Here is a 22,749-nt window from a genome sequence, read left to right as displayed (position 1 = left end):
AATGGGTTTTTTCCAACGATCTCTTTAAATCAATTGTTTTCCTTTATTATCTTTTCTAAGTTCATTTTGAAAGCTTTGAAAGGAATATTGAAGTCTGCCATAATTCTTGACTTGCTATTACCTGTCTTTTAACATTTTTCCTTTATGATCTTAGATATATACTTAATAAATATAAATATATACTTAATGTCACTATCCTTTCACAGTTGAGCTATAAAAAAAAATCGATGAACTATTATTAAGTGATAGCACAAGTTTATTTTTCTCATCACTGAATTTGTTCCCTCATCTGATTTAATTTTACCTCATGCTTTTATAAATATATCTTGATACAGAATGGAACTATTACAAAGAATGTTTCTTGTCCTCTCCTTTCTTGAGTCTTACTTAAATTCTACTTTTATTATTTTTACCATTTCCAATCAAAGAATTCTGCATACCTTAAAAATTCTTGGATGAATGAACTGAATCAAAGTTTAACTTGGTATTTGCTACCTTTGTATTCAAGTATAGACTCAGTTCAGGTCACCTAGCTTAAAACCATGTACTTTTCAGATAAGGAAACAGAACCAGAGATTAAAAGACTTTGACAAGTCATTTAAAACAGCTAGCAACATTACTGCTAAAGAATATAACACAAGAGATGTAGTAAAAATCAGTTTTGAAATACTTAAGTGTGAAAAAAAAAGAAATACTTAAGTGTGACAAGTCTTAATGACCAGGTTACTCAAATATTCACTGCATTATTTTCCTTTATAATGTCATTATAGCACGTATGTCAAAACCACACAGGTCAAAATCATGGTTGGTACACAAGAAATTGAATATATCTAATCCTAGGACTCAGACTCAAGTTTTACTGATAGATATATAGCAAAGTCTTTATTCCCTAATGTCAAACTCAAATCAAAGTACAACTTACCTTACTGCTTAAAATGAGACAAACTGTCAAGAGCTAAGCAGAAGAAATTAGAAACTTAAAAGTAAAAAAAAAAAAATCCCAATACTCACATAATTATCCTGAGAGCTTGCTTGTGATCCCGAACTACTTTCAGGAGATTCAGTCTCCATTTCACCAATATCTACTGGGGTACTGTTAAAATTAAAAAAAAAAAAATATATACCATGTAAATGACATCAATGACTTGTTTAATATAGTGCTATAAGAAATCTTGTTGCTGGGAAGGTCCCTTGCTGTTGGTGAGTACAAATCTCTGCAAATGTCTCCTGCCCAGTATTATTCTTTTTTTTTTTAGTTTGAGCAAGGCAATGGGGTTAAGTGGTTTGCCCAAGGCCACACAGCTAGATAATTATTAAGTATCTGAAGCCAGATTTGAACTCAGGTACTCCTGACTCCAGGGCCGGTGTTCTATCTACTGTGCCACCTAGCCACCCCCTGCCTGGTATTATTCTAAAGAACCTTGAAAAGCTATATGTCTTAAGTTGTCCTAATTTTGCATATGAGAAAACTTAAATTAAAATTAGGACAATGTTTAATACTACCTAACCCATAGAGTTGATGCAAGTAAATCCCTTCATAAATCTCAAAGTACAATGTAAATGTTTTAGGAGAATAGTAAGCAAAAGCTTAGAGTTTTAAAGGCAGTTCAATGTTATTTTGATGCCACTATCTAGAAGACTATCACTTGCTCATTGGCAATCCAAATTATAAATAATAGATTATATATAATTTGTGGACAAAAAAAATTGAACAAGTCTTTTAATGTGAGGTGATAGTCTTACTTTGAAAAACATGTTTTAAGGGAAGCACGTGGGGATAATAGGCTTTAGCTTTTAATGCCAGCATAATGCTTAGGTAAAATCCTTCCTGATTGCCAAAGAGAGAGGTGGGGGAGAGAAAATACAACCCATGCCTAACTTTACCAAGAATCTGATTCTACTGGGCTAATAGGCTTTGCCTACCTATTAAAGACAACTTTTATGTTTAACAAACCTTAATTAAGGGTTTGCTGTTGCTACTCTAGACTTTTCCCAAAGGAGACAACATGCTACATGTCCAACAAGTATTTATTGAATTGTTCTTATGAGAAGATCTAATCATTTCGTGGGTCATAGAATTAGATACAACTTATGCCAATAGGCAGAGATGATCTTGTAGGACATACAATTCCACAAGACAGAGGGAAAAAAAGAAGTCCTAACTCATACATACATTTCTTGTAAGTTACAGCCTTCCTCAGCTGGAGGATCCCAAAAATGTAAAGCAACCTTCCATAGTTTGATTTGTTGGTCCCACGATCGTCTGCTATACTTCTTAAATTTGTTTGGAGTCTTGGGATGAATTCCTGGTTGTCTAAGATGCCTGTATTAGGAAGACACTCATTAGTCTAAGATATCATACCTATGTTTACATGATTCCCACTACTAATTATGAAATCTAAGATTTTTATGAGACTGAATTTTCAAAAATTGAGATTTTGCTTAATTTATTTAAAAACCCACAATTGGATTTTTTTTTTTTTAGGTTTTCGCAAGGCAAATGGGGTTAAATGGCTTGCCCAAGGCCACACAGCTAGGTAATCATTAAGTGACTGAGGCTGGATTTTAACTCAGGTAACTCCTGACTCCAGGGCCAGTGCTCTATCCAATGTACCACCTAGCCATCCCAGATCTTAGTATTTTAAATTAAGCTACACATTTATTTGGATATTAGGCAAGTTCAAATATATCAAGTTATGTAATGATTTGTCCTATTATTGAAAAACAAAATTAATTTTTCTAACAGTAAATCCAGCTGATTCAACAGGGGCCTGTATACCCATAAAAACCACAATAGACCAAACAAATTGCACTGGCAAAGATCCCTTTTTGGGTGAAAACTAGTCAAAGGCTTCAATCCAGTTTGCTCGCACTGTGCACTCCCACTACCCCTTGTCCTCCCTAAAGGACATGACTTCTTCAGTCACCTTCAGATTCTATCTTTAGCTCAAGTTTCTACAACAACTTTCTTATTCAGTCTTCTACTTTCTTTCCCCTCATTTCCATGATTAGCCAAGATAAAGTAAAAGTCATAGTTTTCACCTCTCATTTTGACTCTAGATTCTACTTCCCAACATATCCCCAGGAATTCAACCATTACTATAATGTCACTCAATTCACCAGAAACCTCCTAAGGGATCTTTGTGGATCCAAGTCAGAGGACCTCTCTCTGCCACAGGTGCAATACTTTTTTCTCTAATATGTGTTTACTCACGAAAAAACAACTGCACAGGTTGTCTGTGCCAAATATCAATTATTTCTTCTGTTATAAAGAAATATTTAATTGATAGGATAGGGAATATATATTAAGAAATAAGAGGCATAAATGATTTTTTTAAAAAGAAGTTACCTACAATGTTATTGATTCACCTAAAAGTCTGCCATTTATACAAATAAAAAATGTACCTTGGAACTTCTTTAATATAGCGATCATAGGCAATGGTATTCTTCCCATAATTTATCTGTTTTTGTCTCCTCATCAGAACATTTTCATCTGTTTCTAGTTCTGGTGCTGTGGAGGTTGATTCTTTTGAATCAGAACTAAAAAATAAAAAGATTATGACATTTTCAGAGATGCAAAAGTTATTAAGTCTATTTAATAGATATTAAAATATTTTTATTTTATTGAATATTCAAAATGGTAAGCAAGTAGCCATATAAAAGACATGACATATAACCCTGTTTTGAACATTTGTTTAAATAAATGAATTTTCAATATAAAAAATTTCAACTTATTGAGCCAATCCCATTAAGCAGTCATCAGTTTTTCAAGTTTGTTCCATTCATTCTCATTGACTTTTCCATAATATAATTTTTGTTTATGAAACATTTTTCTTGGTTAAACTTCTCCTTTGTTTAATTCCAAGTTTTCTTTATAGTATTCATACTTGATTTTTCATGCCTATCTTTAACAGATGTAGGAAATTAAGTTATTAAATGTTACTCACCTTCCAGAGGAAGACTTTCTTTCTCTGCCAAATTCATTTATGAGAAGTTTTCTTTTGTATCTGTGAGAGAAATTCTTTATTATACTTAAGATATATTTTTTTTAAAAAAAAAACAGCCTTTAGGAAACTAATTTCATTCCTGGAGTTACAACAGACTTTACAGATAAGGCCCAGAGAGATTTAATGTTTCAAGCTGCAGAACTAATTTGAAAAAGAACCAAGTTAGAAATTCAATTTTCCTGACAGGATCATTTTCTTTCAAAATAATAAAGATGCAGAATTTAATCTAACATGCTCAACAAAATATTTTTATTCAAGTTGCATCTGTCCAACACGGTCAATTCTTAACACACACACACACACACACACACACACACACACACACACACACACACACACACTAATGCTAGCTAGTAACCATAAATAAGCTCTTATGAATGTACTTACACCTCCATCAATTTGGGAAGCAAAATTCTATGATAAATTTAAAATAGAAAAGGCTAAGGAGTTCAAAATAGAATCTAGAAAAATCTTTAAATAGAAGACTGACTGGCAAATCCAAATGCTTTTCAAAACTTCAACAAATTCAAGGTTTAAAAACTTTTTTTATTGGATTATCTTAAATAAAAATTCCAATTTCACCTAACCTGTTCTACTTTCAGAAACAACTAAAATTAATTATAATTCAATAGGAAATATTTTGCTTAAGTTTTAAGTGCCTTTATTAATTCTTGTAGTACATGGTATAATTTGAAAATCCCTTACTTCTTAAAAGTACCAAACTAAATAACTAGCCAGGAATCAATGTATTACTTTTTTAAACTATCATACAAGCACTGACTAAATTCGAAATAAAGAGGAAAAAATGAATAGCTTTAAAAGAATAAAGGTAACTGATCAAATTACCAAGCAAAGAATTAAAATTGGATGTAATTATATACCTTGCAATTTCTTTATTTACTTTGGTTCTCATTTCATCCTCTTCAACTGCACTTCCCCAGTCTTTACATCTTGAATGAGGTTTTGGGCCTTCTGGTGTTGTAAAACTGCAATAAAATTTAATGGAAAAAACAAACTGCCAAAATCCATATATTTAGATACCTCCAGTTTACTTTTTTGGATTTACATAGGAACAGTTAGGTATAAACAGGCTGAAATACAATGTTAATAAGGAACCCTGAAAGAGAAAGGTGGTACAAAGGAGAGCATGAATGTTTTACAAAGATCAATTGGCAGAGATCGCACTGCCTTACATATATCTCAAGGACAAGACAAAAAAAGGCTCAAATATACCTAAATTTTATAGAAGCACTTTTAAGGTTCAAAAAACTGAAAACAAAGGCATAGAAAAGTCAACATTATATGAACGACATGGAATATTGTACTCTAAGAAACAATTATCTTGAATTGAAACATTTTCTGATTTTTTTCAGTGTTAAACTTGGTGATTAACTACAGAATTCAGTTTTGGTATCTTTCCATCATATGTCATAGTCATCGTGTTTCTATTTTTTCTGGTTCTCCTCTCTTCAATGAGTCATAAAAGATATTTTTCTTTAAAGTTCTGAGAACTGTCCCAGGTCTCTTCCCTCCCCCACCCCTTCTCCATCAGATTGCATCCCTCCAACTTACAATATTCCTTTCCCTAAAGCCTTCAGGTAAACCCATGTCTTCCACCCTTAAAATTCATTCATCCAACTCTTAACCATTCCCCGCAAACTACTGACCTCTTTGCTCATCTTTTCAGACAAACTCTTCAAAAACAAAAAAAGCTATCTAAACTCACTGCCTTCACTTCCTTTCCTCTTGTGCCTCAACACTGTGCAATCTGCTTTCCAAACTCATTACTCATTTCGAACAGCTCTCCAAATTATCAACGATCTCTTAATAGACAGACAAATCTTGTTATTTTATTCTACATCTTTACCTACCCATCTGTCACATCTAAGGCTGTTGCCTATATTCCTCCCTCTTTAGATTTTCTAATGTTTTCTTAACACCAACCTTCTTTGCAGAAGAGGGAGACTAATGTATATATTGTCAGTCAGCAACTGGTTTTTTTTCTTTTTCTTAAAGAGGGGAGGATCTCTGGAGGTAAAGAAAAAGATTTGAAAAATAAGGGGATAGAAGTCTGTTACCACCTTACTCAAAATCCAGTGGTTTCTTATTTTTCTCTAGGATAAAATGAGATCTTTTTTAGCACTTAAAGCTCTTCACAATCTGGTTTCTTCCTATCTTTCCAGGCCTTCCCTGTACATACTGGTATGATCAAGCCAAACTGGCACACTTGTCTTTCTGCTATCCATTCACTCTGTATTTATCTTGTGGTTATCAATTATGTTTGTTTTCTTGATTAGACAATAAACTCTTTGAATGGACCAGCTGTTTTGTTTTTTCTTTTGAATCTGTAGCATGTAGCATAGCACTAGACACAAATCAAGGACTTAATACTTGGGCATTAAAAAATAGAATATATCTCCTTTACAGAGATGGGAAAGTCAGAGGTGTGGCACAAATCAATCATTTTCAGACTTTTCCCACCCTGATGTATTGATCGGACTTGCTGATATTTTCCCTTTTTCTTTAAAAATATTATCTGTAACATGGAATAGCTCTGGTAGTGGGAAGAGGAAGAGACACAAGGGAAATTCTGGTAATATAAAAACAAAAATGTCAATAAAATTATTTTTTCTAAAACACAAAATGGAAACCTATGCGAATGATCTGGGTGTGTATTATGTGTTTTGCTTCTAAACACCATTAATTTTTGTTTGGAGATGCCATCATTTGGGTTGTGATTTTGAGGAGCTTCAATTCTTCTGAATGAACAAATGTAGGCAAAGGTAAAGGAAAACGTTAGTCATGTGCAACGAAATCTTTTAGCACTTTGTCTTACCACCAGACATAGCTCAACAAATGATTTTGAATACCTTTCTGTTTCCTATAATTATCAATAGAAACAGAGAGACATCAGTTTTGAATTCTTTAAATCTCCCCCAAAATATTTTATAAATTGTAAAGAAATTAATACCTAACATTTATTTTATATGGTAGGTTAATTTTAGGCTAAATTATGATACAGCAAAGCTTATATTTTTATATAGTACGAATTCATTATTTATGTAATTTGGCAGTAATTTCATATAGATATGATGTAAAGTTTTAATGCTGTAGCACAATTTTTCTATTTCGAACTTTAGAAATTTGTAGTTAACATTTTATAAGTCTAATGATATATTTCTCATGGGGGAAGTCTACTTTGATAATTCTAAGTAATATAGCCCTCCAAATAAAGATTGCCTACATATGTAAATATTAAAACACTGCAACCATGTTCTGTTTTTAGCAATGAAGCATAATGAACAATGGTGGAATCAGGAAGGAAGACTAAGTTTGAATTTGTTCTCTTAATTTATTTACTAGCTAGGTAAACCCTGAGCAAGTTACTTAGTTTCAGTCTGCCTCAGTTCCTTCATCTGTAAAATGGGTATAATAACAACATCTACCACCCAGGGTTATTGTGAGGATCAACTAGTTACTATCATTATCAGGTTGACAGCATTTTTGTCTCAAGCAATTCTTTACAAATTGAGATACCATAGCTCGATCTTAAGATAAATGTTCACATTTTCTAAAAAGTGAATTGAAACCACATACAGAGACTCATACACAAATCCCAGTTTAATCAACCTATCTTATCATTGTCTCAATGTCTACAGTGTTTTAATACATTACTGAGTTTAGTGACAAAAATTAATTGGCCTTAAATAAATGAACAGTAAGTTATATTGTTTTAAAATCTGGAGTATAACCGTTTTCTTATACATCTTCAATCTCAAGGTGTTTTTTTTAAAAAAAACTTGCATTAGGTAACAAAATTTATTAATCAAACTAAAACATATAACCCATGGACATCAAGATATTTTTTCAAGCCTATTCTACAATGCCTAGACATTTTTCATAATCTAAATTTAGTTTGTTTTTTCAAAATCTGTCCAAAATAGATACTTTTAGAAATGCTAAAAGGCCCTAATATGCAGCAAGCTTATGGTAAGAACTGGATGGAAGTTACACAGAAGGGGCAGGCAGAGATGTGATGCAATATGCACTATTGGCAGGAACATTTATATAAACGATAAAGCCAATGAATACAAAAATATACAGCATGATATAGTGTAAGGCAACAAAGAATGTTAGGGATTCAAGTCAGAATGACACTGGATCCATAGTGGCAAATTTGACACATCCTTGCTGGTTTTCTATAAATTGGGATTGTACACTTCTAACCAAGTTTAAGTCTTCACACTTCAATTGGGACCATATGTGTCCAAGTACAGTTCTCAAATCAAATGTAAATACTCTTAAGAATTTTTATGGTCACTTAATTGTCACAAAACTCTCTTGATAACAGAGCACAACTTGCACAAAGAACCATGTGTCCCCCCCTCCATTCCCATGGCAAAGTATACTTCTGCCAAGGGTCTCACCTCTCAAGCCTGTTGTCTGAATTTCGATATTCGTTCTCTTCGGAGGGTCTAGTTTTGGTCTCATCTTCAACAAATAGAGAGGAATCAACATCTTCTGGTTTTCTGTGCCTTCCATCCAATCGCCTTTTCCGCCCAAGAGACCAGCGGGATGGAGAAAGTGTGCTATGTACCAGGGGAAAAAAAAATGTCAAATGGATTTGCTACTCTGTTCTAAGTTATGAGAGGTGCTTTGGAGATTGGGTAGTGGGCGGCTAGGTGGTGCAGTGGATAAAGCACCACCTTGGATTCAGGAGTACCTGGGTTCAAATCCAGTCTCAGACACTTAATAATTACCTAGTTGTGTGACCTTAGGCAAGCCACTTAACCCCATTGCCTTGCAAAAACATAAAAAAAAATAAATTAAAAAGAACAAGCTTCCAATGCTGACTCAAAGCCAATTCTGGCTCTGGGTTTCAGTTTCTGTTCTTCCTTGAAGATAAAGGAAATGAGTGTAGCCTAGAGATTGGTGTCCCTTCCAATCTTAAAAAAATTTTTTTTAAGGTTTTGCAAGGCAATGGGGTTAGATGGCTTGCCCAAGGCCACACAACCAGGTAATTATTAAGCGTCTGAGGCCCAGTTTGAACTCAGGTCCTCCTCACTCGGGGCACTGCCCCCAACCTTAACATTTCAATGAGATGGGCACTCCATTAGGAGCGCACTAGCACATTTCTTGGTTTCTGGATGTCCCCTAGCCCCTTTCCGCCCCAGGAAGGCGGCCAAGTGATAAGGCAACCAAGGAACATCTTAGCTACTTATTAGCTAACAGGAAGGAGGCGGCCGGGCCCGGCCTTGAGCAAATCGTGTTTCCCACTTGCGACATGAAGACGGCATCCTCCTCGCTCCCTTGGTGGGGCCGGTGGGGGAGCACGTTTTCAGGAACACGGATCTGTCTCAAGGTCTACGGCATTCCGAGCTCAGCGATAAAAATGAATGGGCTTTAAATAAATGCTAGAGACACTATCACCAGGAGCTCAGGCCGGGTTTTTTGTTGTTGTCGTTCTGCCTTTTGGGGGGAAGCGGGCGTGTTGCAGGTCCCGCGCCAACCCCTCCCCCTCCGCGGGCCTCCGCTCCCCCGGAGAGTGAGGGGTCTCTCCTCCTCCTCCCCCCATCCCAGCCTCGGACCCCCTCGGGGCCAAGGAGTCGGAGCCGGGTCTTTTCCCGCCACCCGCATCCCGGGGGGCAGGAAGGCGGAGCCGGGGATGCCGCGCAGGCGCACCGCGGCCCGGGCCCCGCGCTCGCCCCGAGCCTCGCCCTCGAAGGTGCGGCTCCGGGGCCGCCGGGCGCCGCTCACTTACCCGCTGCCGCCCTCCCAGCAGCTATTCCCGGGGCTGGCCGCGGCACCGTGGCTGCTCCGCTGCCGGCAGTCCATGGCGGGCGAGGGCAGGAGAAGCGGGGCTTGGGCTTCGGACGTCCCCTCCGCTAACGTCGAGCCGAGGACCCGCTGCCGCGACGACCCGCACCGGCGCAGACTGATTTCGCGCGCGAGCGGCGACTCGCTCCAACGGCTTTTTATAGGCTTGTGGCCCCTCCCCCATCGCCTCTCGCGAGTCTGGGATGCGCCAACGGGGCGTGGAGAACGGGGGGGGGAGTCGAGAAAATGAGGCGCTGAGGCTCGATCCAGGAAAGAGAAGGAGGGAATTTAGAATAAAGATTGCGGAAAAATCAGAACTTTAAAAAGGGCAGGCGGATGTCTAGGAAGGCGGACGAGTCTCCACAGGTGAGTTTGAAAAAGGGAAAAGTGAAATCTCCCCCCAATTCCTGTTTGGATCAGCCCAGAAGAAGTCCGGGCGGCGGACAAGCGCGCCGCAGGTTCTCATTGGCTGCTTCTGCGCGGGCTGGGGGAGGGGTGTTGGCGGGAAATTCTGAAGTGAAGAGGGAGGATTAAGGCGGGGAGGATTAGGGGGCGGGGAGCCGGAGGGCTCGTACTCATTGCTGATTGGGCCGAATCCGTGTCAGTCATCGAGGCGAGGAAGCGGAGAAAGCCGGGTCTTTGGGAGAGGACAAGGGGGCCGCTCCGTCCCTTCCGTCCCCAGCCCGCTCGTCGCCACCGGCTGCATCCCGCTGAGAAGGCTCCCAGTCAGAGACCTCCTGGGCCAGCCTCATGCTGCAGGGGTGGGCACTCGGGCCCAGGGAAGTTACATGGCCAAGGTCACACCGACCGGTAATGGCGGGAGTGGAAGCCCGGACGGACAGGGAGCGCCAGCACCATCTTGGCTCCCATTTGTCCCCAGACCCCCACTGCAACGGGAGCTCCACGAGGCCAAGCTCTGCCTTCTGTTTCTGTTTGCGTGCCGTATGCTGCATGCAGTAAGCACTTCATACATGCACCCATTAGAGTTGGAGCCACATGAGGCAATGCATTGTCTTCTGTTTCTGTTTGCATGCTGTATGCAGTAAGCACTTCATACGTGCACCCATTAGAGTTGGAGCCATATGAGGCAATGCATTGTCTTCTGTTTCTGTTTGCATGCTGTATGCGTAAGCACTTCATACATGCACCCATTAGAGTTGGAGCCACATGAGGCAATATATTGTTTCTGTTTCTGTTTGCATGCTGTACGTGTAAGCACTTAATGCATGCATCATTTATCCATTAGAATTGGAGCTATGAGGCAATGCATTGTCTTCTGTTTCTGTTTGCATGCTGTATGCATAAGCACTTCATACATGCACCTATTAGAGTTGGAGCCACATGAGGCAATGCATTGTCTTCTGTTTCTGTTTGCATGCCGTATGTGTAAGCACTTAATACACGCATCCATTAGAATTGGAGCCACATGAGGCAATGCATTGTTTCTGTTTCTGTTTGCATGCTGTATGCATAAGCACTTCATACATGCACCCATTAGAGTTTAAGCCATATGAAACAATGCATTGTCTTCTGTTTCTGTTTGCATGCTGTATGCAGTAAGCACTTCATACATGCATCCATTAGAGTTGGAGCCACATGAGGCAATGCATTGTCTTCTCTTCCTGTTTGCATGTTGTATGCAGTAAGCACTTCATACATGCATCCATTAGAATTGGAGCCATATGAGGCAATGCATTGTTTGTTTGCATGCTGCATGCAGTAAGCACTCAATAAATGCATCATTCATCCATTAGAATTGGAGCTATGAGGCAATGCATTGTCTTCTGTTTCTGTTTGCATGCTGTATGTGTAAGCACTTCATACATGCATCATTCATCCATTAGAATTGGAGCCATGAGGCAATGCATTGTCTTCTGTTTCTGTTTGCATGCTGTATGCAGTAAGCACTTCATACATGCATCCATTAGAGTTGGAGCCATATGAGGCAATGCATTGTCTTCTGTTTCTGTTTGAATGCTGTACGTGTAAGCACTTAATACATGCATCATTCATCCATTAGAATTGGAGCCATATGAGGCAATGCATTGTCTTCTGTTTCTGTTTGCATGCTGTATGTGTAAGCACTTAATACACGCATCCATTAGAATTGGAGCCACATGAGGCAATGCATTGTTTCTGTTTCTGTTTGCATGCTGTATGCAGTAAGCACTCAATGAATGCATGACTATTCCATTGATCTGGAAGGAGAACCAATAAGGGAGATGGCTTTGGAGCACTAACAGTGACTGTTTGGGGGCTGTCTCCTCCCTGAATCAGCACTGTGACCCAGCAGCCAAAAGAGCTGATGCTTCATGGAGAGGCCTGGCTTCAAGCAAGCTGCAAGGCTGAAAGGAGTCTGGGGCCTGAACAAAAGTCAGCCTCTTCTAGAGCTCCCATCCAAGAGATCTTCCTGCCCTAGCTTGAGCCCCACCCCCCCACACCCCAGGTGATGCAAGCTCCTAAGACAAGACCTTCCTCTTCAGGACCCCAGGTATTGATAGGGAACTATCACTAGGGAGCTAAAATCTGCCTCATGTGAAACAGGTCTTCTGGGACCAAATAAACAAGACCTTCCTACCAACCCAGACCCATCCCACCGTCTTTCCCCAAGCCCCTCCTTGTCAGGGACCACAGCATTCTCAGGTGTTCCATTTGAAGATGGAGTTGGAGACCCAAATTCAAATTCAAGCCTGGCCCCTTGTTCACTGAGTGTGGCTGAGCGAGAAATCGACCTCTCCTTCTCTTTCATCATCTAGAAAACAGGGACTTCTACTCTATATCTACCAGGCTGATTGTGAAAGCAGGGCTGGAAAATGCTCCTCTTAGAGACAAAATTCACTTTACAATCAGCAGGTCAGAATCCTCCTTGGCAGAAGAGCCCCACTGATCCACAAGGGTTCATTCAGCACCTGTTACTTAGGAGTCACTGTAATATAAATACTGAGGTTAGAAAGAAAAGCACAACAAACCAACCCAAAAATCAGTCCTAGCCTGCAAGGACCTCACAGGATAATGAGGGAAACAGCATCCAAATAACTGCATACAAAGATGGAGGGGTGCATGTGTGTGTCTAGGTATGGCTGTGTCTGTGTGTTTGTCCGTGTGTCTTGTGCATGTGTGTTTGTGCACATAGGCATATACAAACATCTATCTCACCTATATATGTAGGTGTTTATACACATGTTCACATATTAATATTGTGCATATGTTTCTGTGTATACATATATATGTGTGTGTATAAGGAATAAGCTCAGACCTTTATCTTGTAATAAATCAAGTTATTACCCATGTCTTATAGAGCGGTGACTTCTGCATGTGGTGCTGTAGGGAATTCTTTTTCCGACATTTGAGATTTGGGATTTTTGTCTTCAAAACCATGTTTCACACAATTAAGGTAAGTTCTGACTTGTAAAAATGTGTATTTTTGTTTGATCAAACAGGAAAACCTTTATTCTACTGCAGCCAAAATCCCTTAAATTTTAGGTTCAAATCTTTATTTCAATTGACCATTGACAATTAACTGTGCTTGTTCTGATGAAGTCAGATCAAATGTATCAAATTTGCTCATAGCAAACGAGCTCCTCATTCCTTCATGTTTAGAACTATCTAGGACTTTAAAAATAAAATGAGAATGATTGTACATTTATAACCTAAATCAAATTACTTACCATCTTAGGGAAAAGTGAAAGGAGGAAGGAAATTTGGAACTTCAAAAATTTTTTAAATTATAAATTGTCTTTACATGTAATTGTAAAAAATAAAATAAAATGAAGATAAGCCAGTCAAATGATGAGCCAACATATCTTTACTTTCTTCTATTTTGTGTTAGGTATGTAGTTTTTAAAATGAGAAGCATATAAAAAAATGTTATTTTGCCAATTCATTAACCAGAGTTTTAACTTCATACATGTGATCACTTTGCCATTCTAGATCAGAGTATAAATTTGAAAGAACTTTGCATTGATTTATTTAGAGATTGATTATTTATTTTTTTAAGTATTCATCAATTATGCAATTATTAGGAAGTCATGATTGACCTCCTACCATGGGCACCACCACCATTTTCTCTGTGTAGCGAAGGAATATTTTAACAATACTGTAAGCAACCACATAAGAAGCAAGAAATCCTTTGGAAGTTAGAGACAGGCTTTTGAAACAGACAGTTTTTGCTTATCAGAAGTGTCTGATTTTCTCCTGAAAAAAATTCTCTGCACATACACTTGATGTTTATGTATTTCTCTGGAACTTAAGCTATCTTTAATCATCTCTAATTCAGCTGTTGCATTGAATTTCCTCTTGTATTTATTCATCAGAGAAGGATATTATTTCACTTTTTTAAAAATTACAGATTATGAAACATTTAATGCAATTAAATTTAAATGTCCTTGTTGAAAATTTCAGAATACTCATTTTCATTCCCAAGTTAATTCAATTTTTTTAAAGTTGTAAGTTTTCTTTGAAAGAAATTTATTCGGTATTTGACAGAATGGATGACATTGTGAAATAGAACAAATATTATTGTCTTTTTAACTTAACACACAAAGAGGGTTTGTTTAACTTTGCCTTGACTTCTCACATTCTAATGTATGGAAGACCTTGATGACCCAAGTCCTCTGAGCCATGAGTTTCTGTGAGCTTTCAAGTGGGTTGGTCAGTCAATAAACGTTTATTAAACTGCCTACTGAACTCAGTTCTGTGTAAGCAAGCAAACAGGACAGGAAGAAAATACACAAAAGTAAACTGAAAAGAGAGTGGTGATGGAAAGTGAAGGAAAAGAAAAGGGGGGAGAAGTTGAGAAGGAGAGAACATATGATGGAGAATTCTCAACTTAAATTTGAGGTCATTTGTATAATATACATGTGAGCACATAAACATATTAGTATATGATGTACATGCATGTATATGATAATATATGTGTGTATGTATGTGTGATAATGTGTATGTTTATACTATTATTACATTCATTGTTAGGAGGTAATTTATTGGGATTATCTTCTTTTGGTTGACTGTTTCAACTTTGTCTTCAATGGAAAAAAAGACATACATTCCACAGAAGTTGTTATTCTCAAATATCTAATAATGTTGACCATTCATTTGTTTTTGCTATTGTTTATTTTTAACATTCATGTGTTCCTTTTTAAAATGAAATTTTTTTAAAATCAAGCATTTATTTTTTCTCCCTCCCACATCACTCCCCAATCCCCAGTGGGGGGAAAAAAAGAAAACCTTGTAACAAATATGCATAAACAAATCCCCATATTTTTGGCTACCATTTTACGATTATGTAATTCTCCTCAGAGTGTCTTGTGCCCTGCCCTCAATGTTGGAAAACTGCCCTAGATCATACTTTCCCATTTTCCTCAACTGACAGCCTCCTCCTAGGCTTCCCTATGGTGTAGAGCTAACTCTGAGGCTCCTGATCTCCAATTTATAATAGCAGAGAAGAAGTTCTGGTTGGTTCTTGGAAATATCCTGCATGTCTATCATCTGGAAGGCAGTGTAGCAAAGTTTGGAGACATTTATCACCACGGAATGACTTTTTTCTGGCTTCTCATGAAACTAAGGTGTGAAAGGATCACATTCATATTCGAGTGAACATTCCATGGACAAAACTATTGGAGTGTAAGTTGGTATTAGTCAGTGAGAGCTCAGTCCTTAGCACATACATGATTTGCTCTGTGGACTATTGACCACAGAGAGAGAGGCTTCATCAGCCTGTTTCTGTAAAGGTATGATGGAGGAGCACTTCCCCTCTCCACTTCACAACACCTTCAAGGAGCCTATGACAGAAAGACTGCAAAAGGTCTCTCTGACCAACTTGATTTCTCCTCCACAGGAGTTTGTTTTCAAGAAAAGAGGAAGAAATGGTGTAAACCACTGGGTTTTAGAGAGAGGCAGTAGTAGCAGCAATAGTAGTACTTGTAGCAGCAGCAGCAGCAGCAGCAGCAGCAGCAGCAGTAGTAGTAGTAGTAGTAGTAGTAGTGGAAGTGGTAGTAGTAGTAATAGTGGAAGTAGTAGTAGTAATAGTAGTAGTAATAGTAATAGTAGTAGGTAGTAGTAGTAATAGTAGCAGGTAGTAGTAGTAATAGAGTAGGTAGTATTAGTAGTAATAGTGGTAGGTAGTAATAGTAGTAGTAGTAGTAGTAGTAGTAGTAGTAGTAGTAGTTAGTAGTAGTACTAGGAGATGCCAGTTGGGTGTGAAGGCATGAAGATGCCTCTGTTTCTCTCTCTGTTGTGTTTCTTCTTTCCTGATCTTAAATGAATGAATGTTAGAGATGGAAAGCTACAGCCTCTGAGCTTTGAGAAGTTAAAAGAGCCACTAGAGCTCCAGAAGCGGGGGCATCTGCTTGACAACCCAGCAGTGAATGGACCTGTCTATACATTAATAGCACCAAACTATGGGCTAGGTATTCTGTGCTGAGCACTGGTGATGTCAGAGACAAAAGACAGTTCCTGCCTTCAAGGAGCTAACAGTCTAAAGGAGGAGACAAACATAAACTTTCTACAGGATAAATAAAATGTGATTAATGGAAGAGAGGCCCTGGGATTAGGAGGATTAGAGAAGGCTTCCTGAAGAAGATGGGATTTTAAACTCCAGCCTTGGAGTCAGGAGTACCTGGCTTCAATTCCGGCCTCAGACACTTAATAATTGCCTAGCTGTGTGGCCTTGGGCAAGCCACTTAACCCCATTTGCTTTGCAAAAACCTAAAAAAACCAACCCCCTCCCCCCCCAAAAAAACAAGGGAGAGCATTCCAGGAATGGGGGCTGACTAGAGTCCTATGTCTAGACCTAGATCTCTTGTTTGTGGAGCAGCCAGAAGGCCAGTGACACTAGATTGGAAGAGGATGTATTGGGGAGTAAGGGATAAGAAAACTGTCAAGGTAGCAGGGGGCTCAGTTCTGAAGAGCTTCAAAAAACAGCATTTTGTATTTAATCCTGGAGATAATAGGGAGCCACAGCCATTTATTAAGTAAATAAGGCAGGAAATCAATCAATCAATCAATCGATAGATAGGAATTATGTAAATAAGGAAAGGGGAATGACAGGGTCTCAAACCAGCCCTTGAGTAAAATCACTTTAATGGCTGAATGAAGGATGGATTAGAATGGGGAGAGACTTGAAGCAGAATGAGCCTCATTGCAATTAACCAGTCATAATGGGGACAGCTAGGTGGACCAGTAGATAGAACTGGACTTGGAATCAAGAAGACTAATCTTCCTGAGTTCAAATCTGACCTCAGATGCTTACTAGCTGTGTGACCCTGGGCAAGTCACTTCACCCTGTTTGCCTCAGTTTCCTCATCTATATAATGAGCTGGAGAAGGAAATTATAAACCCCACCATATTTTTGTCAAGAAAACACCAACAGGAATTATGAAGAATCAGATACAACTGAAATGATTCAACCACAAGAAAAGGTCCTGTACCAAAGTGGTGGGGTGTCAGAGCAGAGAAGGGAGCACATTCTAGAGATTGAGGCCTGCAAAGGTGAAATCGGCAGATCCTTAGCAACAGCTTGGATTTGGAGAGTGAGAAATAATGAAGAAACCAGGATGACTCCTAGGTTGTGAGCTAGGATGTTATTACCTTCTACTGTAATAGGGAAGGGAGGGTTATGTGTGTGTGTGTATGTAAGAATAGATTTAGGGGGAAAGATAATGAGTTCTGTTTTGGACAGACTGAATTCAAGATATCTACTGGACATCTTCTAGTTGTCAGGTAATCGGAGATGGGATATTGTTATTCAGCAGAGAGATTTAAGGCTGGAAAGGCAGATTTGAGAATCATTATCATCATCATTCATGGAAGTTGATGAGGTTACCAAACGATGTAGGAAGGAGGGAGAATGGAAATGGGCCCAGGACAGAACCTGAGGGACACCTATGGTGAGAGGGTGTGATGTGGAAGAGGATCCAGCAAAGGAGACAGAGAATGAGTGGTCAGATAGGAGATGAACCAGAAGAGAATGGTGTGCTCCCTGTCCCCCAAAGTCCCCCCAAAAAATAGAGAGAAGAGAGTATCAAGGAGGAAAGAGGGATCAACTGTGTCAAAGGCAACAAAGAGATAAAAGAGGATGAAGACAGAGAAGAGATCATTGGATTTGACCCCTGAGAGATCGCTGGTAACTTTATAGAGAGAGCAGTTTTGGTGGAATGAGTTTAGAAGACAGACAGATTGTAGGAAAAAAGGGAGAGAAGAAAATGAAGACATTGTTATGTATGTACAAAAGAGATTCACCTCTCAGTTAAAGCCATGAACCTTCTCTCCCCAAGGACTATGGTGGTAACTAACTCTGCCTTGAAACTAATTGATATTAATTGGCCAAAGAAATCAAGGGGATATTTACTGCTTTATTGATATTGGGAATAACATTGGCTCCTAAACAACAGCATTAGAAACACCATCTCCCAACCCCACCAAGCGTACACCCTCCCCCAAGACTCTGAGGGGAGGTATAATCAGGGACCTGAACTGCCATGGTATATTGCATAGTTAACTCAAAGTCAAGGGTTTTCTAAAGATAATAAAAAAGGCAACCACAGAAGAATAATTAGGTCAGCATTAATAATGTGAACTGCACAGCAGACATCTTGTCTCCCCTGGGTATAGGTGGGGAGAGTGAGGTGAGAATCTATGGGCTACAGGAAGATCACAGGTCTAACAGACACAGATATGTCAAGGACATTATATATCCTCCTCCCCCTCTAATCAAAGAAAGGAGGGGGGAACTAACTTAATAAAATTCATCTTCAAGATATATCTACTGACTATTTTAATACTCTTCTAAATTATAGAGTTATTGATTTCTTTGAAAAAATATTTCTTTTTCTACTTAGCCTCACTATTGAATGTGAGACTATCAGATGGCTTACCCTAGCCATAGATTCATATTGAGATTAGGTCTTATTTCATTTTTGTATCTTCAATCCAAACAATGGATCTTGCCAGCAATAGATCTTCATAAATGCCTGTTGAATTGAATTGGATCTTTCTCCCAAAACATTTTATCTTACATAGCTATAAGCAAGAGAGGCCAGAGCATTGGCTTTATAGGGAAGACAGGATGTCTGCTTTGCAGGCCAGGAATATAAGATACATTAATGCTGGTTGATTTATTCTACTGTGGCTGCTCTTTTTTATTATCTTTAAAAAAACCCATGGCTTTGAATTAGGTATGTGACATACTCTGCAAAATTGGAATAGATTGAATGGGAAGAGGCTTGGAATTGTTGTCTAGAAAACCTGGTTTCAAGATTTTAGCTCTTTCACTTTGTGATTGGGTTATCTCAGTCAAGTAATTGAGAGTCCTCATCTGTAAAATGGGAATAACTACTAGTTGTACTAACTACCACTTTATATAGTTATAGGGAAATAATGCAGTGCTGGGCCTGTAGTCAGGTAGCCTGAATTCAAATCCAACTTCAAACACTTACTAATTGGATGACCCTGAACAAGTCATTTAACCCTGTTTATCTCAATGGTGAATCACACCAGTATCTTTTCCAAGAAAACCCCAAATGGAGGCAGTTAAACACAACTGAACAATAACAAAACCATAAACCAATATGGAAATAGGTGCTACTGTGGTGATTACAGCATTAGTATCTGTTGTCTGATTTGTTACTTTGCTCCACCTAGGAATAGATGACTTTTGAGCATCACTCATCCCATTTTGTCTTTCTAATACAAGAACACCATTTAAGACCTTAGATCTGTAGGACCATAGGAGTGAGAGCTGGAAGGAAACTCATCTCAGAAATACCTGTTCTCATTAGGGTGAAGTGGAAAGAGCAATGAGCTGGCAGGCATCAGAGGACCTAGATCTGAGTCATAACTGAAATGGGTTTGACAATCTCTGTAGAATTAACCTTGCATGCAAAGTGCTTTGCAAATATTAAAGTCATTATGAAATAATGGCTGGCTATTGTAATAATCTTAAGAGACTAAAAGGAAACCAATTTCTGCTGCATTCGGTCTCCTAAGATCCAAATTTTTAAATTCTGGGAAATTATTTTCCTCTAGTCTTTTTAAAAATGTGTGAAAGACAAAGTAATTTGGGGGGAGAGGAATAAGGGGACTTTTTCAATCTGTGCTTTTCAGAAAAGGCACAAAGATAGATCCAGATAAAGCATTTTTGTAAATATCTACTTATACTAGTTGATTATATATATTTGTTTTTTAGTTTTTTTGCAAGGCTAATGGGGTTAAGTGACTTGCCCAAGGCCACAAAGCTAGGTCACTATTAAGTGTCTGAGGCCGGATTTGAGCTCAGGTACTCCTGATTCCAGGGCTGGTGCTCTATCCACTGCACCATCTAGCCGTCCCTGTTGATTATATTCTTAAACAGATTTTTTTTTTTAGGTTTTTGCAAGGCAAATGGGGTTAAGTGGCTTGCCCAAGGCCACACAGCTAGGTAATTATTTAGTGTCTGAGACCACATTTGAACCCAGGTACTCCTGTGCTTTAGCGGCCCACCGGTTGATTATATCCTTAACAGCATCTAAACTCTGCTTTTGATCAAGTCCTTCCTGTTTCCCTGTAAAATAAAGGGGTTGGTCTCCCAGGTCCCTGCCAGCTCTGCCATTCTGGGTTGTATAATTTGAACATTCCAGTTATACACTCCATATCCTGTGATGTAAATTTTTATTGTCCAGTTCTGACATTCAATGATTCTGGCTAATTTCTAGCCTCTGGATAGTTTTAAGACCTTATAACAGATTAGGAATAGGAAGCCATCTGCTTGTCAAAGGCCATACTGAGATAGAGTCTTTGAACAGGGGCCCCTCCCTCTCCTTTCCCTTGTTTGCTGATCCTGCCTTACCTTGAAGGAGGGAAATCATTTTCATAACTTACTGCTGTCTTCTGTCTCCACAAAGCACAGTAAGGGAGGGCATTAAAGGAGAGCCACTGAGAAGCAGTGTAATGGAATGGAAGCCAGGGAAAGATCTATGTTCAAATTCTGACTTTGATTCCTCCTCTTTCTGAATCTGGAGTTTTCTCATCAGTGAAATGAAGATAATTTTATAAAAAACAATTATCAACCTTAACAGGCAATGTTTATGGGAGCTATCTTTATGATTTCTTACAAAAAAGTTAGTACGGATCCATCATATTACTTTCTGTAAACTTTTGGGTTACCTGAACTGAGGCTTATGGTGTGACATTTTTGCCACACAGAAACACTGAGAAGAGAGAGGGGGTTGAGCTGACATACATTAAATATTAAAAGAAACAGAAGGGGGGAGGCTAAGTGGCATAGTGGATAAAGCACCGGCCTTGGAGTCAGGAGTACCTGGGTTCAAATTCGGTCTCAGACACTTAATAATTACCTAGCTGTGTGGCCTTGGGCAAGCCACTTAACCCCATTTGCCTTGCAAAAAAAACAAAAAACAAAAAAAACAAAAAACCAGAAGGCCTCCAGGATGTTGGATGGGATGCCCTCCAGTCTACCCACTCCTTGGAGTTAACCCCATTGATGAGAATCTGGATTCCCTGGGTGGAGTTGAGCCATACTTCAATGTATCTCCAGTGCCTAGACACAGTAGGTTCCTAATAAATGTGTGTTGATTGTACACATATATAGAATACATAGAACCTATACCAGATTATTCACTGCCAAAGGGAACGGGATGGGAAGGTAGAAAAAATGTGCAACTCAAAAGCTTATAAAAAGTTGAATGCTGAAACTATTGGAATTGGAAAAAATAAAGTAGCATAAAAAAATGCTTAATTGATTGATCCTACAGACAATGGAGTCCTCTCCATACCTACTTGCAAGTGCTTCTCTTTCAGTAATTAATGGATTATTCTCCATGACTTAATTCTGACATCAATAGTCCAGAGTTTACCAGATGATCTCCATGGTGTGACCCAGATTAAAAAAAAAAAAAAAACAAGATCAGGGGCCAGGTTTTATCTAAGTCCAGAAAAGCCACAACTGGTGGTTAAGAAAGTAGAAATTTATAACTCTTAGTTTCTCTTAAATGCCCACAATCCTGATCAATACTGCCTCTCCCACTATGTACAAAAATGGAATGCCTCAATACCACAGGAGATCATGATTCCTTCATCCCTGTCTCTAAGAGGAGAATGGCCACTTGCTACGGATGTTGTAGGGGGAACGCCAACTTAGGTATGGACTGAATGAAATGGCTTCTGAGATCATCTTTCAAATCTAGGAAGCTAGATGGCACAGCAGATCAAGTCCTGGGTCTGAAGTCAGGAAATCCTGAGTTCAAAACCTGTCTCAGACATAGCTATGTGACCCTGGACCAGTCACTTAACCCATGGCAGTCTCAGTTTTCCCATCTGTAAAATGGGAAAAATAACAGCATTTACCTCCGAGTTGTCATGAGGATGAGATAATATTTCTAAAGAGCTTAGCAAACTTTAAAGAGTTGTATAAATACTAACTGTATATTAACTGAGATTTTGTAACTCTATCATAGGTTTCTGTACTCACCCAGATTCAGATCATACCTTCACACTGTGGTTCTCAGGATACTTTTACATAATTTCCAATGACAATGAATTCTATTCAATCTGGGTATCTGTCTCTGCCACTTCTTTACCACCAGGTGACCCTCAATAATTCTCTGGTAGTCTGTGAGCTTGAAACCTATCATAGACATCCCATTTGCCTCTTAAGCAGTTTGCATAAATGTCAGACTTAACCAATAGCTTCTCCCTTTATATTTGAATGAGGACACTGCTGAAAATAAATGCTACACAGGTAGGAGAAATGGTTAAAATGAGATAGTCTTACCATGTTCTGGAAGGGACAAATTAAGAATCTATTTCCTTCCTTATCTGTGTATCTGTAGATCTATCTACCTATCTCTTATCCATCCATCCATCCATCCATCCATGCATCCATGCATCCATCCATCCATCCATCCATCCATCATCTACATTCACCCTCAGT

General features: G+C 38.8%; 1 protein-coding gene across 6 annotated transcripts in view; it reads right to left on the bottom strand.

Annotated features, from left to right (window-relative positions):
- SLBP (stem-loop histone mRNA binding protein) overlaps positions 1-10,100 on the bottom strand; it is a 31,023-nt gene extending 20,923 nt beyond the window's left edge. For 3 of the 6 annotated variants that reach the window (XR_012477121.1, XM_074229957.1, XM_074229956.1), the window contains exons 1-8: positions 9,769-9,963; positions 8,435-8,596; positions 5,952-6,035; positions 4,889-4,993; positions 3,948-4,007; positions 3,406-3,540; positions 2,174-2,323; positions 1,012-1,093 (exon numbers count right to left, since the gene is read on the bottom strand). Coding sequence is in view for 4 of the 6 variants with exons in the window: in XM_074229957.1 (XP_074086058.1) it covers positions 1,012-1,093; positions 2,174-2,323; positions 3,406-3,540; positions 3,948-4,007; positions 4,889-4,993; positions 5,952-6,035; positions 8,435-8,596; positions 9,769-9,842 (852 nt within the window). In the remaining 2 variants the exon portion in view is untranslated. Of the gene's footprint in view, positions 1-1,011; positions 1,094-2,173; positions 2,324-3,405; positions 3,541-3,947; positions 4,008-4,888; positions 4,994-5,951; positions 6,036-8,434; positions 8,597-9,768 lie in introns of all 6 variants that reach the window. The other 3 variants (XR_012477120.1, XM_074229959.1, XM_074229955.1) reach the window with 3 other exon arrangements.
- Positions 10,101-22,749: the final 12,649 nt, after the last annotated feature.

Source organism: Macrotis lagotis, chromosome 3 (genome assembly GCF_037893015.1).
Source record: "Macrotis lagotis isolate mMagLag1 chromosome 3, bilby.v1.9.chrom.fasta, whole genome shotgun sequence".
Lineage (NCBI taxonomy): Eukaryota > Metazoa > Chordata > Mammalia > Peramelemorphia > Peramelidae > Macrotis > Macrotis lagotis.
Note: the sequence above shows the minus strand (reverse complement) of the source record. Positions and strands in the feature narration are given on the sequence as shown.